General features: G+C 38.8%; 1 protein-coding gene across 5 annotated transcripts in view; it reads left to right on the top strand.

Moving 5' to 3' along the window:
- Positions 1 to 7,047: 7,047 nt before the first annotated feature.
- APC (APC regulator of WNT signaling pathway) overlaps positions 7,048 to 16,855 on the top strand; it is a 105,106-nt gene continuing 95,298 nt past the window's right edge. For 2 of the 5 annotated variants that reach the window (XM_074813401.1, XM_074813396.1), the window contains exon 1: positions 7,048 to 7,427. In XM_074813401.1, the coding sequence (XP_074669502.1) occupies positions 7,290 to 7,427 (138 nt within the window). In that variant the 5' untranslated portion in view covers positions 7,048 to 7,289. Of the gene's footprint in view, positions 7,428 to 16,038; positions 16,295 to 16,855 lie in introns of those variants that run through there. The other 3 variants (XM_074813402.1, XM_074813397.1, XM_074813400.1) reach the window with 2 other exon arrangements.

Below are 16,855 nucleotides of genomic sequence, written 5' to 3'. Positions count from 1 at the left end.
GTGTCTGGCACTGGTTCACCTCACTGTGCCTGATCCTGACCCCCACCCACAAGTTAATGTCCCAGCACAACCTTGACCCATCCCTGTCCCCACAGAGGTGTTTGATGCTCCAGACTGGGGACTGCTGCTGACTGTCCTCTGGCCCACCCTGCACCCTGTCTGTGGGTGGTGGGATGCCCCTGCCCCACTGGTCTGGGGGTCTCCCTCAGCACTCACAGGCAGCAACCCCACCCCAGTGCCCTGACTACTCCAGGTGCTTCAGCTGCTATGTAGTAGACCAGCATTTCTCTTTCAGCGTTTCAAACAATGCTGTGATACAATTGTCAAATCAATGGTAATTAGACTCTGGTTTGTAATAGACTCTTCTACTATAAATGTTCCCTGTAAATTACTGATTATTATATGAACTTCAGTAAATGAATCATGTAAATGAAGGGAGCTTGGATACTACACAAAATCAAGCTTTCACCAAGCTTTCAAGGAAGCATCTTGACTCCCTAACCATTTTTTGTCCTCAAAATTTGCCACTTGTATCAGTGATGCAGTTACATTCATGAGCTTTTGGTTTAGGCAACCTTCAAAGATTTTTTTCAGAATACTGTGTGGACAGAGAGACTATGGTTATCTTGAACTTTACATAAGCATTGCAAACACTGTTGCTATCAGTGAACTATGATTATAGACTTTCAGAAAGAACGAATATCTAGTGTAGAGATGGTCATGGCCATTTGATCTCACTGATACTGATGCATTAGTTTAAATTGAGTTACACCTGACCTAGATCTGATAATTCAGGCCCCAGAGCATTTTTTTCAGGGAAACAATAGCAGCATCTCAGATAAGGATCACATGACTTAAGAATAGACAAAGCTGGTAACAATCAGAAATGTCAAAATTTCAAATTTCAGAATTTACATCTTTTACACAAAATCATCTATATGTGTTGATTCTTACATATCTTGCTAAAAGCAGATTATTTGAATTAATTTCTTGGATTATTGTGTCTTATTATGTATTGATATATGAGACAAAATTTGTGTTTTCATTTATGAATATAAATGCTGGACATTTAAGTCTGAATTGGTCCCTCTAGACTCCATTTATAATCAGTGGACATAAACAGGTAACTCTAGCAGGTAATTTATCTTAAACATCTAAAATAAATTAGATTAATTGCCCTGTGTGGTGTCTTCAATGCAACTTCAGATGCCTGAGACGAATCTTACGTAGGGTGTCCAAAACCATGTCCTATCCAAACAGCACATTGTATTATCTGCCATATTTACTCAAATTTCCTGGAAATTAAGTCTTAATATGGAAATAATTATTATAGTAGGTACTGGAGCATAAGCATGCTGAAACAAAGTATGAAGACTTTCATATAAAATGTCATACTCTGGAGAACACTGAAATGTACTGCTCCATTACCCTCCTACAATTTCTAACTTTTTTCCTCCAAGAAAACTGCAAGTGCAGGTACCAGCAGTGTTAGTTCATTTATTTTACATAACAACCAATTGAGAAGAAAAGTATGTCAAGGCCACACATTTGCACAGTTTCTTCCCTGGTAAAGAACTCTGTCAGAAGTCATATATGATCGTAAGAAAAATGTGAGGAAGACAACAGAGATTTGCTTCATTTGGAAGAATCCATAAAAATTTGTTCAGTAAGAATGCTAATTCTATAGGGTTTAGGGCTCATTTGAAACCCATGTTATTCTTGCTGTTTGTAGCAGTAAGTTCCCCCTATACACAGAAGAATAGAGACAGATTTTAACATGGCTATATTTTTTCCCATTTTGGAGATGACCACATCAGCAAACTCATACACCTTTATTTTATAAGCTCAGTTTCAGTATATTCACTGTGTAAACCATTTATCATTTCTGTTTGTTGTGTTCTGAAATGCTAGCATGCAGACGGCTGCCTGTCTTTACTCACAATACATTTTTTGTTAAAATGCTTATCGTAGCTCTTTCAGAGTTTCTCTTTCAGAGAAACTGGTACCATGTGTAATTCTTCTGTTGATTATGGGCAGTGTTTTAGATGTAATGATTGGATTCTAATTTCCCCAAAGATTCTGTCACCTGTGCCCTGACCTTTGGTAGCTATGGCAGACTTTTAACTAAATATCTTCTCAAGAGCTTCCTTTGCCCATCTGTCAGGTACCAGGTTCTCTACTCTTTTCAGGTCTTTTGAGTAATCCAGGAGGAAAGTTCTAACTCTACCTCCTTGTCTATTGGCTCCTCTTATTGTAAAGCAAGAACTATTTCAACATCTTCTAGGCTTAATGGAGCTCGATAGGTAAAGCACATGAACTGAATTTGGTCTTTAGGCTCTCTCTGTCCTTTCTCTCTCAGGAGGTAACAGTGTTATTTAAAGATGCAGACCTCTGACTTTCACAGAAAACCCACCACCCTTCTTTTAGAAAGCTGAAAATTTAGGGTGCAAGTCCAGACCTCTTCTGATGTCTGGACTTGAGCATAACTCAAAATGACTCATTCTCTGGTCTAAACTCAAAGACATTTTTCATGAATATTCATGACCCTCATATATAATTTTCTTTCCCACTTCATCTCCAGCACAGGAAACTTGGACATACTCCATGCAACTATCACTTCCCTTTAAACTGACAGGATAAACTTAAGTAAAAATTATGTGGCTTTAAGAGCCACCTCTATTTTTAATCCTTTAACTTTGATATGGGATTTCATTTCTGGCATTAGTGTCTGGTGGTTTTTTCCTTTGCTTTGCTTTAGAAGTGTGAACCTTAACGTGAACCAGACTACCCACCAATGATTTGTAACATGCTCATTGCTCCAAGTTCTCTGATCTAATAACTGATGGACTGATACTTAACTACACAAAAAATTATTAAAAAACCCCCCAAGATTTACAGTTCTAACTACACCTTTAGGATACTGGGGTTACAGAATATCAAAGTTTAGGACTTTTTCTTTTGTTATACTTTGGAACCCTAGGCATAGTGCGGCTTCTTGCTTTCCCATGTCTTCCTATTGATCGCAGCTACCTCTATCGACTGTTGTCTAGCACAAAACTAAGTACATTACTGAGTGACATTTTAATATTAAACTATTAATTGCTAAAACCAAACATAAAAAAGGGAAGTCATTCTTGTTAAGGGTCATCTGTCTTTGTGATCAGCAATCCTTAAACTGAGAAGGCTAGTCATAGCAGACATCTGTAAAACTACTATCTAAATGGCTCTATAGTTTTACTTACTGAAGGTCATCTGAACTGGTCTTTGTCCTGAAAGGTAAATGTTACCAAAACGGCTCCTACAAAATGCTGTTTAAATCCACAACACTGCAAACTGCCAATTGTGAGAAATGTTTTCCTCTTCAGAGTGTGGAGAATATGATTCTACTTAGTAATATAGTCAACAACATTCACAAATAATTTCTTTTTCATGCATTTCCTTAAAACTTGGGCCAACAGAAAAGCTTTTCACAGTGAACTGTAGAAGCGTCCCTGTGAAAGCACTTCTGAAAATGGTCCATCTTACAACAAATATCTGAAGATATGCTTGGTGGGTGAATCTCCTTTAGCACAGACTATAACTTTTCAGAATGTATCTTCAGTATGATCATCTTGTTCATTTGACAAACTACTGAATTAGAGCTGCTGTCATTTCATGTCACCCAGTAGGTTTTGGGGCCTTTCTGTCATATGGTCTTACATTTACTGATTGAGGGCAGAAATTGACTTGTGTACATGTGTCTCATGTCTCATCACCATCTGAATGTGCTCTGAAAAACTAAACTATAAATAGCAATAATCTTTATAGAAGTGACTGGCCAGCAGGCTGAAAAGACAAGAAAGCATCTTATTTCAAATGCTAAGAAACATATTCTAGTCCACTGTTTTTATGCTACCACGGTATATCATTCACCCTTATTCAGTGAACTTCCCAGCAGGCACACAGGCAAATCCTGTGTTTACTTCCAGAATAGGTAGCTGTGGCAGCACAGGGCGCAATGTGAGGGAGAGGTCATAGCTAGGGCAAATTCCTCCTGATTTCTAATGCTTCCTTATGCCTCAATATAAAGCAGCTACAGCCAGATCTCTTGAGAATCATAACTAGTTATTGTTTCTCCACCTCTCCTGTATCTCCTTAACCTGTACAAGGCAAATTAGCTCTAGAGTCTGATACAGTGACTTGCTTTCCCTTTCATGGAGGCAGATGGTGACCAGTTGCTTTCTTCACTAGCAGCGCAGCAGGCGTTCAGCTACAGAGGCCAGGGAGGAGCTATAGCTGCAAAAGCACCACAGCTGCTACTTGAAATACTCTCTGAGCGGTCAGGCTCACACTGCTAGGGCATATACTCTCCCTACTTTTTCCCTGTGGAGATAAGAGGTGATTGCAGCGCTTGAGCACAAAGGCGCAGCTCATAATCAAATGCATATGTTCATTTTATTACCTCAAGGAATCAAGAGACTGCAAGTGGTATATGACTACTGCTGTTGTTTAATTTTCTTAAAGTTGTTTGGATTTCGCTTGTTTATGATTTCTTCAACAGAGATGCTTTAGGAAATACTGAATAAAAAAATATAAACAAAGAGTTGCTACCTCATATCTTTCTTCTGTTTTCAGTCTTCTTGAATGAGATGCACTGGAAGATTAATTCGCCTTCAACATCAGTGCTTTTATTGTTACAGCTCTCCATCTGACACACAAGTGAATCACAGAATCACAGAACAGTTTGTGTTGGAAAGGACCTTTAAAGACCATCTAGTCCAATTCCCCTGATATGGGCAGGGACATTTTTCACTAGATCAGGTGACTCAAAGTTCCATCCAACTTGGCCTTGAACACATCCAGGGATGGGACATAAACAGCTTCTCTGGGAAACCTGTTCCAGAGTCTCACCTCCTCACCATCAAAAATGTCTTCCTTATGTCCAATCTAAACCTGTCCTCTTTCAGTTTAAAACTGTTGCCCCTTGTCCTGACACTACAGGCCCTGGTAAAAAGTCTCTCTATGTATTTCTTATAAGCAAGCTCCCTTTCTATATGGAAAGGCCTCAATAAGGTCTCCCTGGAGTCTTCTCCAGGCTGAACAAACCCAACTCTCTCAGCCTTTCATCATAGCAGAAGTGTTCCAGCCCTCTGATCATTTTTGTGGTCCTCCTCTGGACTCACTCTAACAGGTCCATGTCTTTCCTGTGCTGGAGGCCCCAGAGCTGGATGCGTAGTCCAGGTGGGGTCTTCCAAGAGTGGAGTAGAGGGGAAGAATCACCTCCTTCAACCTAGCCAAACTCCTCTTGATGCAGCACAGGATGCAATTGGCTTTCTGGGCTGCAAGCACACAGTGCCAGCTCATGTCCAAATTTTTATCCACCAGTACCCCCAAGTTCTTCTCTGCTCTCAATCGCTTCATCCCCCAGTCTGTATTGATAGTGGGGATTGCCTCAACCCAAGTACAGGACTTTGTACTTGACCTTGTTGAACTTCATGAGGTTCATATGGGCCCACTCCTCAAGCCTGTCAAGGTCCCCCCGGATGGCATCCCTTCCCTCTAGAGTATCAACTGCACTGCTCAGTTTAGTGTCATCTCAAACTCGCTGAGAGTGCACTCAATCCCACTGCCTATATCATTGAGGAAGATAGTGAATAGTATTAGTTCCAGTACAGAACCTTGAGGGACAACAGTCATTACTGATTTCCAATAGGACACTGAGCCATTGACTATAGCTCTTCGGATGTGGCCATCCAGCCAATTGCCTTCTCCATCAAACAGTCCATCCATCAAATCCAAGTATCTCCAATTTAGAGGTAAGAATGTAGTGAGGGACTGTATCAAAGGCCTTACAGAGGTCCAGGTAGACGACATCCATAACTTTTCCCTTGTCCACTGATGGAGTTATTCCATCATAGAAGGACACTACATTAGTCAGGAGGAAATTTATTTGAAGACAGACTCTCACAAATTGAATTCAAGCATTTTTGAAGGTTTCTCTCTTTTTATGAATAGGAAGGTTACTGTGCGTACCGTGGAGACATTTAAAATTGTTGTTATTTAAACTATCACACAGCTGGACATTCTTTGATTTAATCCAAACTCCTTAGAATATTAAATTATTAGGATTTTCATCCTTTAGCTTTTAGGGAGTATGCCAGGGAAAATAAAGGTGACTGAATTTACAAAAATATTACCAAGAACTTTTGTATTTCAAAAAGCCATAATCAGTGTGATACATCATATAATTATGTAAAAGATACCATTTGGAATGGCTAATATTAGTTCATCACGCACATTTTCGTCATATTGGTCAAACTCCTATCAGCTTGTATTTAGCTATTCATGATCATGGTTTGTAGGATACAATTTTATAGCCCTTGAAATGGAACTCTGGATAATTAGAACACAGCAATGACAGAAATCACAACTAAAATTTGTGTCCAAATCTAAGGAAAATTTCATTACTAAAATAAGCAGTACAAACAGTATCAAAACATCAAATGCAGGACTCAGCTGTTTTTCCGTATGTACCAGCTTTCCTAAATATCTGCTTAACACTTTATATACATCAAAAGAAAGAAGGCAGTTATGAAACTGGTGAGATCGCTTAACGACAAAAGTCTAAGCGGAGGGTGGGGGGTGTCAAGAATGGCAAAGCTAGCACAGAGAAACTCAAAGGGCCGTCTGCCATAGACCGTAGTTGGAGGTGTTGGGGATTCACAACCTCACACCTGCTTCACACTGGGGATGCCAGAAGAACTATGTCAACTTGGAATAACTTTATGGGAAATATAAGCCCAAACGGGGAAGTGAAACATAGGGCGTGTAAACCCACCACCTGCAAGTGGCGAAAAGCGGCGGGTGTCAGTTAGCGGCCGCCCCGCCCCCCGCCAGGGCCCCCCGCCAGGGCCCCCCGCCGCGACCGGCCCCCCGCGGCAGGTGCGCGCCACAGGCCGGCGGCCCGAGCAGCTCCCGCCTTCGCGCGTGCGCGCCGCCGCCTCTGCAGCCGGGATTTCTTCGGCGGCGCCTGCGTACTCCCCGCTCCCCTCGGGCAAGATGGCGGCCGGGAGAGCAGTCAGGGGCAGCGAGTGAGGGGGGCGGTTGGAGCGCCGGGCTGGCGGGGAGAGGGCCCCGGCGCCGCGGCAGAGGCGCACCTGAGGGAGGCAGCTGCTGGGCAGCGGCTGGGCCCGCGCAGAAGCTGGGGAGGAGGCCGGGACTGCCCCGGAGCCCGCCGCGGAGATGAGGAGCTGGGGAGACGGGGCAGGGACCGGCCCTCGCCGGTGAGGAGGGGGAGCGCCTGTCCCCGTATGCGCGCCCGCCGGCTGCTCCTTCACGCCGCCCCGGGAAGGAGGCGCAGCTCGCGGGTCCGCGGCGGTGTCGGCAGCGGCGGGAGGTGTCGGAGGAGTGCTGGCGGCGCTGCCGGGCGGGGAGAGGAAGGCAGACAGGTGAGTGAGTGCTCGTCGGCCGGAGGTCGGCCCCGCTTCACCGGGCCTTTCGCCCCCCTGTTCTCGGGCAGCACCCGCTAGCAGCAGCCCCGGACGAGTTTGAACCAGGCGTCCGTCTGCTTACGGCTTGTGTGCTCTTCTCCCTGAAAGTGTCTGCCCCTCGTCCCCGGGGGCCCTGCCGCCTGGTGTGCGGGCCAGTGAGCCGCCACAGGACTGGGTCCCATTGGTGCTGCCCGCCACGCAGAAGGAGCATGATCTAGCGGGTGTTACTTAAAGCCAGTAATAGCTTTTTTTTTTCTTAATGGTAGTATAATGCGATTTGACTTCATTTAGTGGTTTGATTCTTAAGATTCTGCCTGAAAGTATTTAGATACTCGATAGCTAAAATACCGCTGGAATATGAAGGCAATAGGGTCAAGGCCCAGCAACTGGGTCTTAGGAAAAGCTCAGCTGCAGTATACTATGAAAAGATATTTAAAGTCCTTGACCTGCAAAACTCCTCCTCTAACTGTTAGATGAGCCTTTAACTTCAAAACTCAGTATTAGCAGGACTTACTTCTTCTGTTATGCGTCTTCTCTGACCTCTTGTAATGAGGGGTCGGTCTGTGCAAGTGTCTGACTACAGTCTTCATTTCTGAAGTCATTCTAGCCGCAGTGGCCATCCACAGCTTCGGAGTTGGTTGAATGTAAAGGAAACTAGTTGAGACTTCTGTGAATGTCAGCTTCTTTGTGTAACTGCAGAGTAATGGAGAAGTGAAGATGCAAGTATACTAAGCTATATAACTGACTTGTTTGTTGTTGCTTCACCACCACCCCTCGTAATAACTATAAACAGTGTGATGGTAGTGGCCTGTAAAACTGGGAAGACAAGTCTTTTGGTAAACCTGTCAGAAACTTTTAACTTTCTGAAAAACAAAGGTTCTGCAGAAACTGTTTTCTTGTACTTGCTTCTATTGACCACTGATGGATCAAGAGGAGATTTTTCTACGTACCAGTGGAGAAGCACAGATTTGAAAGATGTGCTTCAGAAGTACTGCTAACATTTTGGTAAGTTGAGGCTACAGCAAGAGTTAAGTTGTATTAGGTCATCAACTGAAACGCAGAGAAACTGAACGTTTTTCATATTCAGCTGTTGTATCTTATGTTTTTAAGCAGGATTTGAAAAAAATTGTATGCCAGATGGGTTCATCCAATCCAAAGAGTGTAAGAATTACTAGTCTCAAAGTGAATGCCATGAGATCATTGTTATGCTTCAACTTCCTTGATATGTTTTTTTCCCTTTAGTTACAGTGAAGGCTATTTATAGAATAGTCCTGCCCAGTGGGAAAGACCTGCAAGTACTTGGTCTCCTTGGATGCTTCAGGTTTCAAAAAAAAAAAAAGTATTATTTGGTAAAAAGTATTTATATTTAGTGGTATAAAGGAAAAAAAAAAAAACGCAAAACTGAAAATTCAAATGATGCTACTGTTGATGAAATATCATTTTATTTCTAAATAATGCAATAGGAGACACAATTGAGCATAAGAACAAGTCTTACCGTGTGTCTTATTTCCATGCAATGAAATCCATGCTCAAGTATGTCAAGTTTTGATACCTAAGCATCTGTTGCACGAAATGTTCAAGTAACTTAGTATCACAACTACAGTTTCTTTAGAATGTACCATGAATACTGTCAGCAATGTGCTGTGCCACTCTATGCAGGTTTCTGATACTGCTTTGATCTGTATGGGTGCTAAACTAGTAGCTGTTGGCCCTAATGAACACCTGCATTTTGTATGTACAGTGCCTTGTATATGCTTTCAAAATATATATGTATTTATGTGCATATGTATGTATTTACTTTCAATAAAGACTTCTAGATTATTTCTAGAATCTTCTTATATCTAGATAATCTACAGAGTAATGGAATTATATCCCTCTATGATTGTATTTAAAACTAAATAGCATAGTTAACACTAAAACTTCCTTAATCCTCTAATGATCAAGAGAGAAAATTTTGATTTGTCTAACTTTATTTTGGCTGAATATTGAAAATTCTTTCCTTGAATGAAAGCAAAATAGTTTGGATTGTTTATAGTAGTTAACTTTTCTTGTTTGTTTTAAACAGTTCAGTAACAATAAACGGAATCATTCACACGGGTATTATACATATGCTTTTGGAAATATTTTATGGTAGCAAGTTGTTCTGAAATATCATGAGTGGCAAGTGAAAGCCTAGCACCGGTTTAGGATAGAGTGCATCTTGTTTCCACTTTCAAACTCTGTTGTAGAAGTTGTTTCATAGCATTATACAGTAGAATCCATTAATTCTGTGATGTTCTCTCATACTATCTGAAGCTCTGTAAGAGTTCTTTTTCTTTTGTTGTGCCTCATATATTCTACTTTGAGTTGTCTCTATTTAATTTGGACAGTAGAAAGCAATGCGTATTTTTCATTTCTTTGTATCAAGTTACCGTGTTTTCACGGTATGATTTTTAGTAACTTGTAGGATAGTGATGGAATAAGCAATGGTTTAATGGACTGAAATTATGTAGGTAGCCAGATTGGTGAATAAAACATACACTGCTAACTTTTCATGTTTTAATGAGAGTATCAACATTAATGTTTAAAAAAAAGTGTATCAATAATATTTTATGAGCTTAGCTTTCAGTGAAGTCTCCATTGTAACTTTAAAAATGCGGTATGAGTGTACTAAATGAATGTATACAGACTCAGCTGGGAAGTGGAATCTGGTAGTTGTAATTGATCCCTAAATGGGTCTTCTAGTTGTTTGCTGTTGAAGTTCATATTATTTTCATCATCCATTTACTACTAGTATTAGCAAAGCAAAACCACTTTTACAATATAGTCTTAGCTTTGACTTCTCCAGATCCACATACCCAGCTTCTAATGTTTTGATATTTAATACCCAACACTGTTGGGATTTTGATCCTAATTAACTTGAATTATGACTACAAGTATGACTTTGTTAAAATAGTGTTAAAATAACCTGTGATAGTGATTTCAATGACAAGTCATGCTGTGCTGTTGTAGAACTTGGGTTGTTGGGTGGTTGCCATTCAGTTTCAGTTGAAAGTTTGCATCTCGTTGCGTCAGTTGTAGCTGGATGATAAATGCTACTAGGCAGTAAACGCTCAAAATATGGGAGGTCTATGTTTCAGTGAAGGCTGTGGAAGAGTTATGTAGTCGGCAAAAAGGGTAAAAAGAGTAATACTTGCTTGATTTTGTTATCTCCATGTGCTACTGTAACAGTACCTCTGATACTGCTTGCTGGTTATGGTCACAAGGCTAAAGTATGCTAATTTGAATTGACTGCCAAAGATTGATTGAGTTCCATGAGTGTGTTCATTTGTGTCTTTATTAGAGGATGATTGCTTTAATACTAGTCATCACTAGTGGAAATGAGAAAATTTAAAAACCTGAACGCTTTTTAAGATCAGAGAGAATTTGTTTTGTCATTACTTCCATGTGGTTTTTTGAAAGGTGAGAAATGAAATTCAGTAGACAAGAATATCCTTCAAATTAGTAAACAGTTGATTAGAGCACAGATAGTTTTATTTCTCTGTGGAAATGGTGAACTAAAATGTTGAAGTTTGTGGGTCAATAGCATTTTGAGGTGTCTTTCATAAGCATAGTGTTATTCTTCAGGGGCACATTTTAACCACAAATTAATAGAATATTAATCTCTAATGGAAGAAGAGATCTTATTCATGTAAACTCTGTAGCTCAAAATAAAGAGAGTTTAGGCTTGTGTGAAATGTCATAATGCTGCCTCTCAATGTTGTGACTTTTTTGAAGATAAGAACTTTTTATTCTTATCCTGTGATAGAACTCTGATACAGTAAGGCATCACTTAAGGCTTAGCTTTTCATGCATAAATTAAATTCTTTGAGTGAAAATTGTGTATTTTTTCTGGAAATCAGGTATCAATAAAAAGCTTTCTTATTTGTGCCGTTAATAGTATGAGTGTTGGTTGCTTTAAATAGATTTTGAAAGGTGCTGAGTTTCACAAAACTGAATTTGGCTGTTAGTAGATTGTCCTTTTTGTAGTAACTGGCATGTGGAGGGAACTGGAAGGAAACTAGGACTTCTCATTGTTGTGTGACAAGAGTGCAAAGAAATCATGAAAGCATAAATTGTGTGAGTTGGCTCTCCCTTTATTAATGGAAAAAGGTTCTCAGGATCACATGAGCTTTTTCTCCTCTCTGAAACCCCTGCTGTGGAGATCCCACGTTGCTGCTCTTCTTCCATTTAAAGGGCTTCAGCTAAGAATTTCTTTAGAACTGAGCAATAATTTTTCTTATATAATAGTGTTGAAAATTCCATTTTAACATACATTTTATACAGAAATTTGCTTATTATTCAAACATGCCTGCTTTGTCTCATTGTTCTTTCACTTTATGCTAATTGAGTCTTATATTCAGTTTTGTGACTTGGTTGTGGTTTGCTGCTGTTTCTTGGAGTAAGATTTCCGCTTTTTTTTTTACATACTGTAAGTTGAAATTCAGTTGATTAATGAGAAGCCCACTCTGACTCATTTTGTTACCGGCTCTACTGGAGTTTGTATTTGGATTGCAAACTCCCTGTTTAGGTAGTGGGGTGATTTCTGTCTAATAAAATTATTTGAATGCCTGAGTAAGCATGTCAGGATACAACTCACAGCTGTCACTATATGCTGAAGTGGATTCCTGCTCCTTATTTTGGTTTGTCTCCTGATCTGTGATTTGTTTGGATTTTGGGTTTGGGTATGTGGTTCGGGTTTTTTTTTTTTTTATTATTATTATATGGGAGTATTTTTCTTAACTGATTTTTGGGAATATGGAAAAGTAAGTATTAGTGTGAATAAAAATGACATAGACTGAGGTTCTGGTTATATAAGCAAGAAATGAGGTTCAAACATGGTATGAAAATCAAAAGTACTACAGTATTAAATGTATCCCTATAGCTTTAGTGGAAGTTACCCATCAGATTGTCTTTTCAAGATTTCTTTTTTTTTTTGGACAGAAGTCCTGTGAACATCTTTGGTCACAGACTTTATATTCAGGTCTATACAGCAGAACACATCTGAATCCGTGTAACTACTTGTGTTATCTTTAGAGAAACAGAATAATCTTCAAAGCGATAGGAACAAAATGTTACTCCATCAGAATTATTACAAGGAGTTAATGTAATGTGGCTTTGTGTTTTAATTATTTCCTAGAAGAAATATAGCTAGTAGTGTGCAGATATTTTTGTTGCAAAGATTGCTTCTTGTTTTGGGTTTTTGTAATTAATAGTTTTTCATAACTAGGTTTTGTAATAAATCTGTGGCATTCTCTGCTGGGATAAAGTGGATATATAATTTAATCATTATAATGATGGTTCTCCTGTTTGTTATAGGTAGCAGTTACTGCACTGTGGGTGTAAAGTTCTTCCTTACAATGTCTTATCTTGCAGCGAGTCTCTGTTCTCAGAAATGATTGATTTGCCAAGCTTGTTGATGTGCGTAGTGCTTATGCCAGTTGTACTTGGATTTGGAGGAGAATATAAGAAAAGTGCTCATGGTAGAAGAGTAGTTATGTTGTAATTAAGAGAAACAAAGGAGTGTGATGGTTAAAACTGAGGTGAATATATAGCTATAGCTATATCTATATTTCAGTACTTTTGTTTGGGGGGAGAAGCAGGGAAGGTTTAGTTACTCCTTGCAGCATAGACTGGAAGGTCAAACTTAGTCTATTGAGAAGCAGTAGTATATGCTGTTATAAGAGGACTATGTATTGAAATGGCACTCTTCACATGTATGTGGGTTCTTTGTTAAGGAATAGGATAATCTTTTTTCATAGATCACATGTACTTTTTTTATGTACAAACTGCTTATGCTAAACATACATTCTAGGAAGTCCTGCTGTCTAGTTAACATTAATGTACCTTTCTTTGGGTATGTTTGAGAACATAAGAAGGATGTCATGGGAAGCAAATTTACCAAGCTGATACATACTTAGTGGCATTGGAATTTAGTAGTTCAGAGATTAGACTTTCAGTTCCTAATTTTTCTAGAAGTGTTATTTCAGACATGGTAACAGTACTGTCCTGGAACTTTGTAACTCCCGTAATTAAGCTCTTCATGAGATTGTGGTGTAAGAATTTGAGCAGATATGTTCATGTTCTTCTGGAAGCAGTCATGCTACTTGTTATCCTAATAGATGCTTTAACAGTCAAGGCTTCTTCTAATTGTATGATATAATGGCTTTTATTTTTATTTGAATTATGATGGAAACATTCAAACATTCAACTATCATTGATAATTTATACATTTAAAATGTTACTATATTTTTAAAAAAATTCTGGAGTAAAAAATGCCTAATTTATCTTTGATTTATTTCAATAATGCAATCCATTTCTGGCTGAAAAGAAAATGTTAGTGCAATAGTTTGGGTTTTTTAACTGCAGGAGTGTTAACTGTCACTTCAGTCAGCAAGCTACCTCCATTTGGAACAGGCTAAGATTCATCAAACTCTAAAACAAGACATTCGTTTTGAAAATGGAACAAAATAGTTTGATCAAACAAGTTCATAATGTTACTAAGTTGTATTTTGTGTGTACAGTATCTGAATAAAAATACTGAGTTCCTCAGCCGTTCCTCTTGGACACAGGTCATAGCACTGCTGTCTTAATAGATCTAAATTGAGATGTCAGTCTTGCAAAGGACTTCCACTTTACCTCAACTGGCCAACAATTTAGTGTAATACTGCTGCTATCTGTCTTGGTTTGTGCTACTCAGATTAGATATATTTTTTCTGTGGTTACTCGTTTTCAAAACACCACCCAATCATTGGATGTGTTTTGAAAACATAATTGAAAAGATGTTTTCTAGTTGCAAAGTCTTCTGGTACTTATGTTGGTCATGTTGGTCTTTACTATTCAGTGAAAATTAAATGCAGTTTAGTTAAACTCTGAAATTCTAGAAGCTTGTTCTTAAGGCCAGCAGTTTAGCATGCCTTCATTTGTGAACTTTTTCATTCAGTTAAATGCTGACTTGTAGTTCCCAAAGCTTTGAAACATTTTCAGAACTCTGCTTAATGCCTTGTAAGTGCCTAAGGAAGTGAGTGACCTTCACGCTGCTCTTGCCTATTCAGTACAAAATATCTTTTCTGTAGTTGATCTAGTGACTGGTTTGAAATTTTAGTATCAGGTTGCAACCTGCTTATTTTGGTGAGAATGCGGGCCATTCTATTGTTTTGCTATTCAATAAAAGCTTCAAATAGATAGGTAGGCACTTAATTTTCATGACAAAGAGCAGTCTGCTTCCACTTAGGAGAAGTTTGTGTTTTATCAGTCCTGCGCTAGTCTCCTTCTGGTGCCTATAATGCTTTCCCCAAGGAAGGAGTGTCTCTTTTCCTCCTGTTAGGAGTTCTTTGTAGAAAATTACAATTTATGATGTGCAAAGCATAGGTCATAAAGGGCTGAGCACAGGTCATAAAGACCCTTTTCTATAGTAGCAGGGGTACAAGACCAAAGTTGATTTGAACCCCAAACCTTTTTGTTGTTTTTTTAGTGGCCTTTGGGTTTGTTGGGGTTTTTTTTAATTCAGCTATGTTTTGGTAGTGGTGGGATTTAGGTGTTTGAATTAGACATTCCACAAAGGAAACACTGTACATGTCTTGAATAATGGGATTTCTGGAGTTAAATGCCTGCCTTGTTTCGCTCAGATTGTTTGCAACTTCTGCATTTTCTGCTCAGGAGGATCTACGTTCGAGATGCAGGCTCTTCCTAAGCTGTTTCCCAAAGAACTGTTGGTCCGAGGGTTCATGTAAAGTCTCCTTGATTACTGTGTATTAGTCGTTAAAGGCTTGGATATGGAATGAAGTATGGATAAAACTGTTGGCTGTCAGGAGGTGCTATATACCAGGATCTAGAACAACAACAACAAAAAAATGCTGATTGTGTTAGAATTTACTTTTTTTACTAACTTTTGGCATCAAAAGCCTCCTTGTCAGCAGTTTTGAAGTAAAAGCTTTGGTGCCAGTAACTTGACATTATAATTGGCACCTATCACTGCTGAGAAGACAGTGTCAGCAGGCAATAATGAGATTCACAGATTAACAGAATCCAGTATGTGACCATATTCCTTCCACATTGTTGCTTTTTAACACTTCAAACACAAAGCTAAATAATTTTTTTATAATACAATGTAACAAAAATTTTGTTTACAGACTTTGAATACCAGGATTAAGCACTACTCTGAATACTTCCCAATTCCCTTATATATCTATTCCTTTAATTTTTCTTTGTACCAGTCTTCCTCCTTCTCTATTTCAGCAGCATGACTCTTGGGATTTTTTTTTCCTTGGTATTCAAATTGTTCAGCTACAAGGTTTGTATAGGACTCTAATTTTAGCCCAGTCTAGTGGATTGGTGACTCAAACTTATGTAAAATTCCTATTTCCACAAGAGTGGAGAAAAAAATCCCACAGCATTCCTGCTATTTGCTCTAGCATTCTTATACATTTTGTATTTTGTCGTTGTTTCAGTGGAAACTACAGATCTAATTTAGAAGTACAAGCCGAAAGAGGGCATTAGCTAATGTGATTTTTCTTCTTTGGTTCCAAATACAGCTTATTTGTTTATATATATTGTTATATATATTCATGATTTTTAAAAGATTCTGTATACTGACTATGACTTAGGGTAGAAATGCCAACATGGAATAATGGTACTTAATTCACATGTGTAAGTCTCTAAATATGGTTTAGAATGAGTTCAGAAAGGTTTAAGATGAGGACTCAGCTTGAAATCAATGAAGCAGTTTTAATTCGATCAGATTTATTTTTTTTTCACTTAGATGTCATTATAATTGCATCCAGGCTGCCAGGAAGCACAGAGTATGCGTGAGTACCAGTTAATACATGACTGTGGTTATTATATTTTTGTCTTAGAATATTCTTGCTAGTTTAACGTGTGTACACTGTAAATCTGTCCTTGCATTCAGTTATTCCACTGTTATTTTAATGCATGCCAGTGCAATCAAGTAGCCAGAATATTATGAGACTTTTAATGTAAGACTAATGGGATGTTTGAATTGGCATGGAATTAGGTCTTTGACAAAAGGTTTAGATGCCAGTTCAAGTGATGGCTTGCTAATTAAATGTCTAAATGTCATTGTTAAGACCTTGAGAACTAGACTTGATTCATAAAGCTTTTTCCAAAAAATGTTGCAAGTGCTGGAAGCTGAAAAGAATTAATTGAATGGAGAAAGAGAGCTTGTCTTCCTCTAAAACCAGTGGATTTGTGTGTTGCTTTATTTGCATGAAAAAGTAGTTGTCTGTACATGACTGTCTTTATTATACTGTTCCAAATCTCTCTCTCTGAATTTTACTTTTGAGCAAGAAGTCCAGGTCTTTTTTTTTTTTTATACAAGTGAAATAGTGCTTTGAATGATGTAAAGGTAC

The sequence above is a fragment of the Strix aluco genome, chromosome Z (genome assembly GCF_031877795.1).
Source record: "Strix aluco isolate bStrAlu1 chromosome Z, bStrAlu1.hap1, whole genome shotgun sequence".
NCBI lineage: Eukaryota > Metazoa > Chordata > Aves > Strigiformes > Strigidae > Strix > Strix aluco.
Note: the sequence above shows the minus strand (reverse complement) of the source record. Positions and strands in the feature narration are given on the sequence as shown.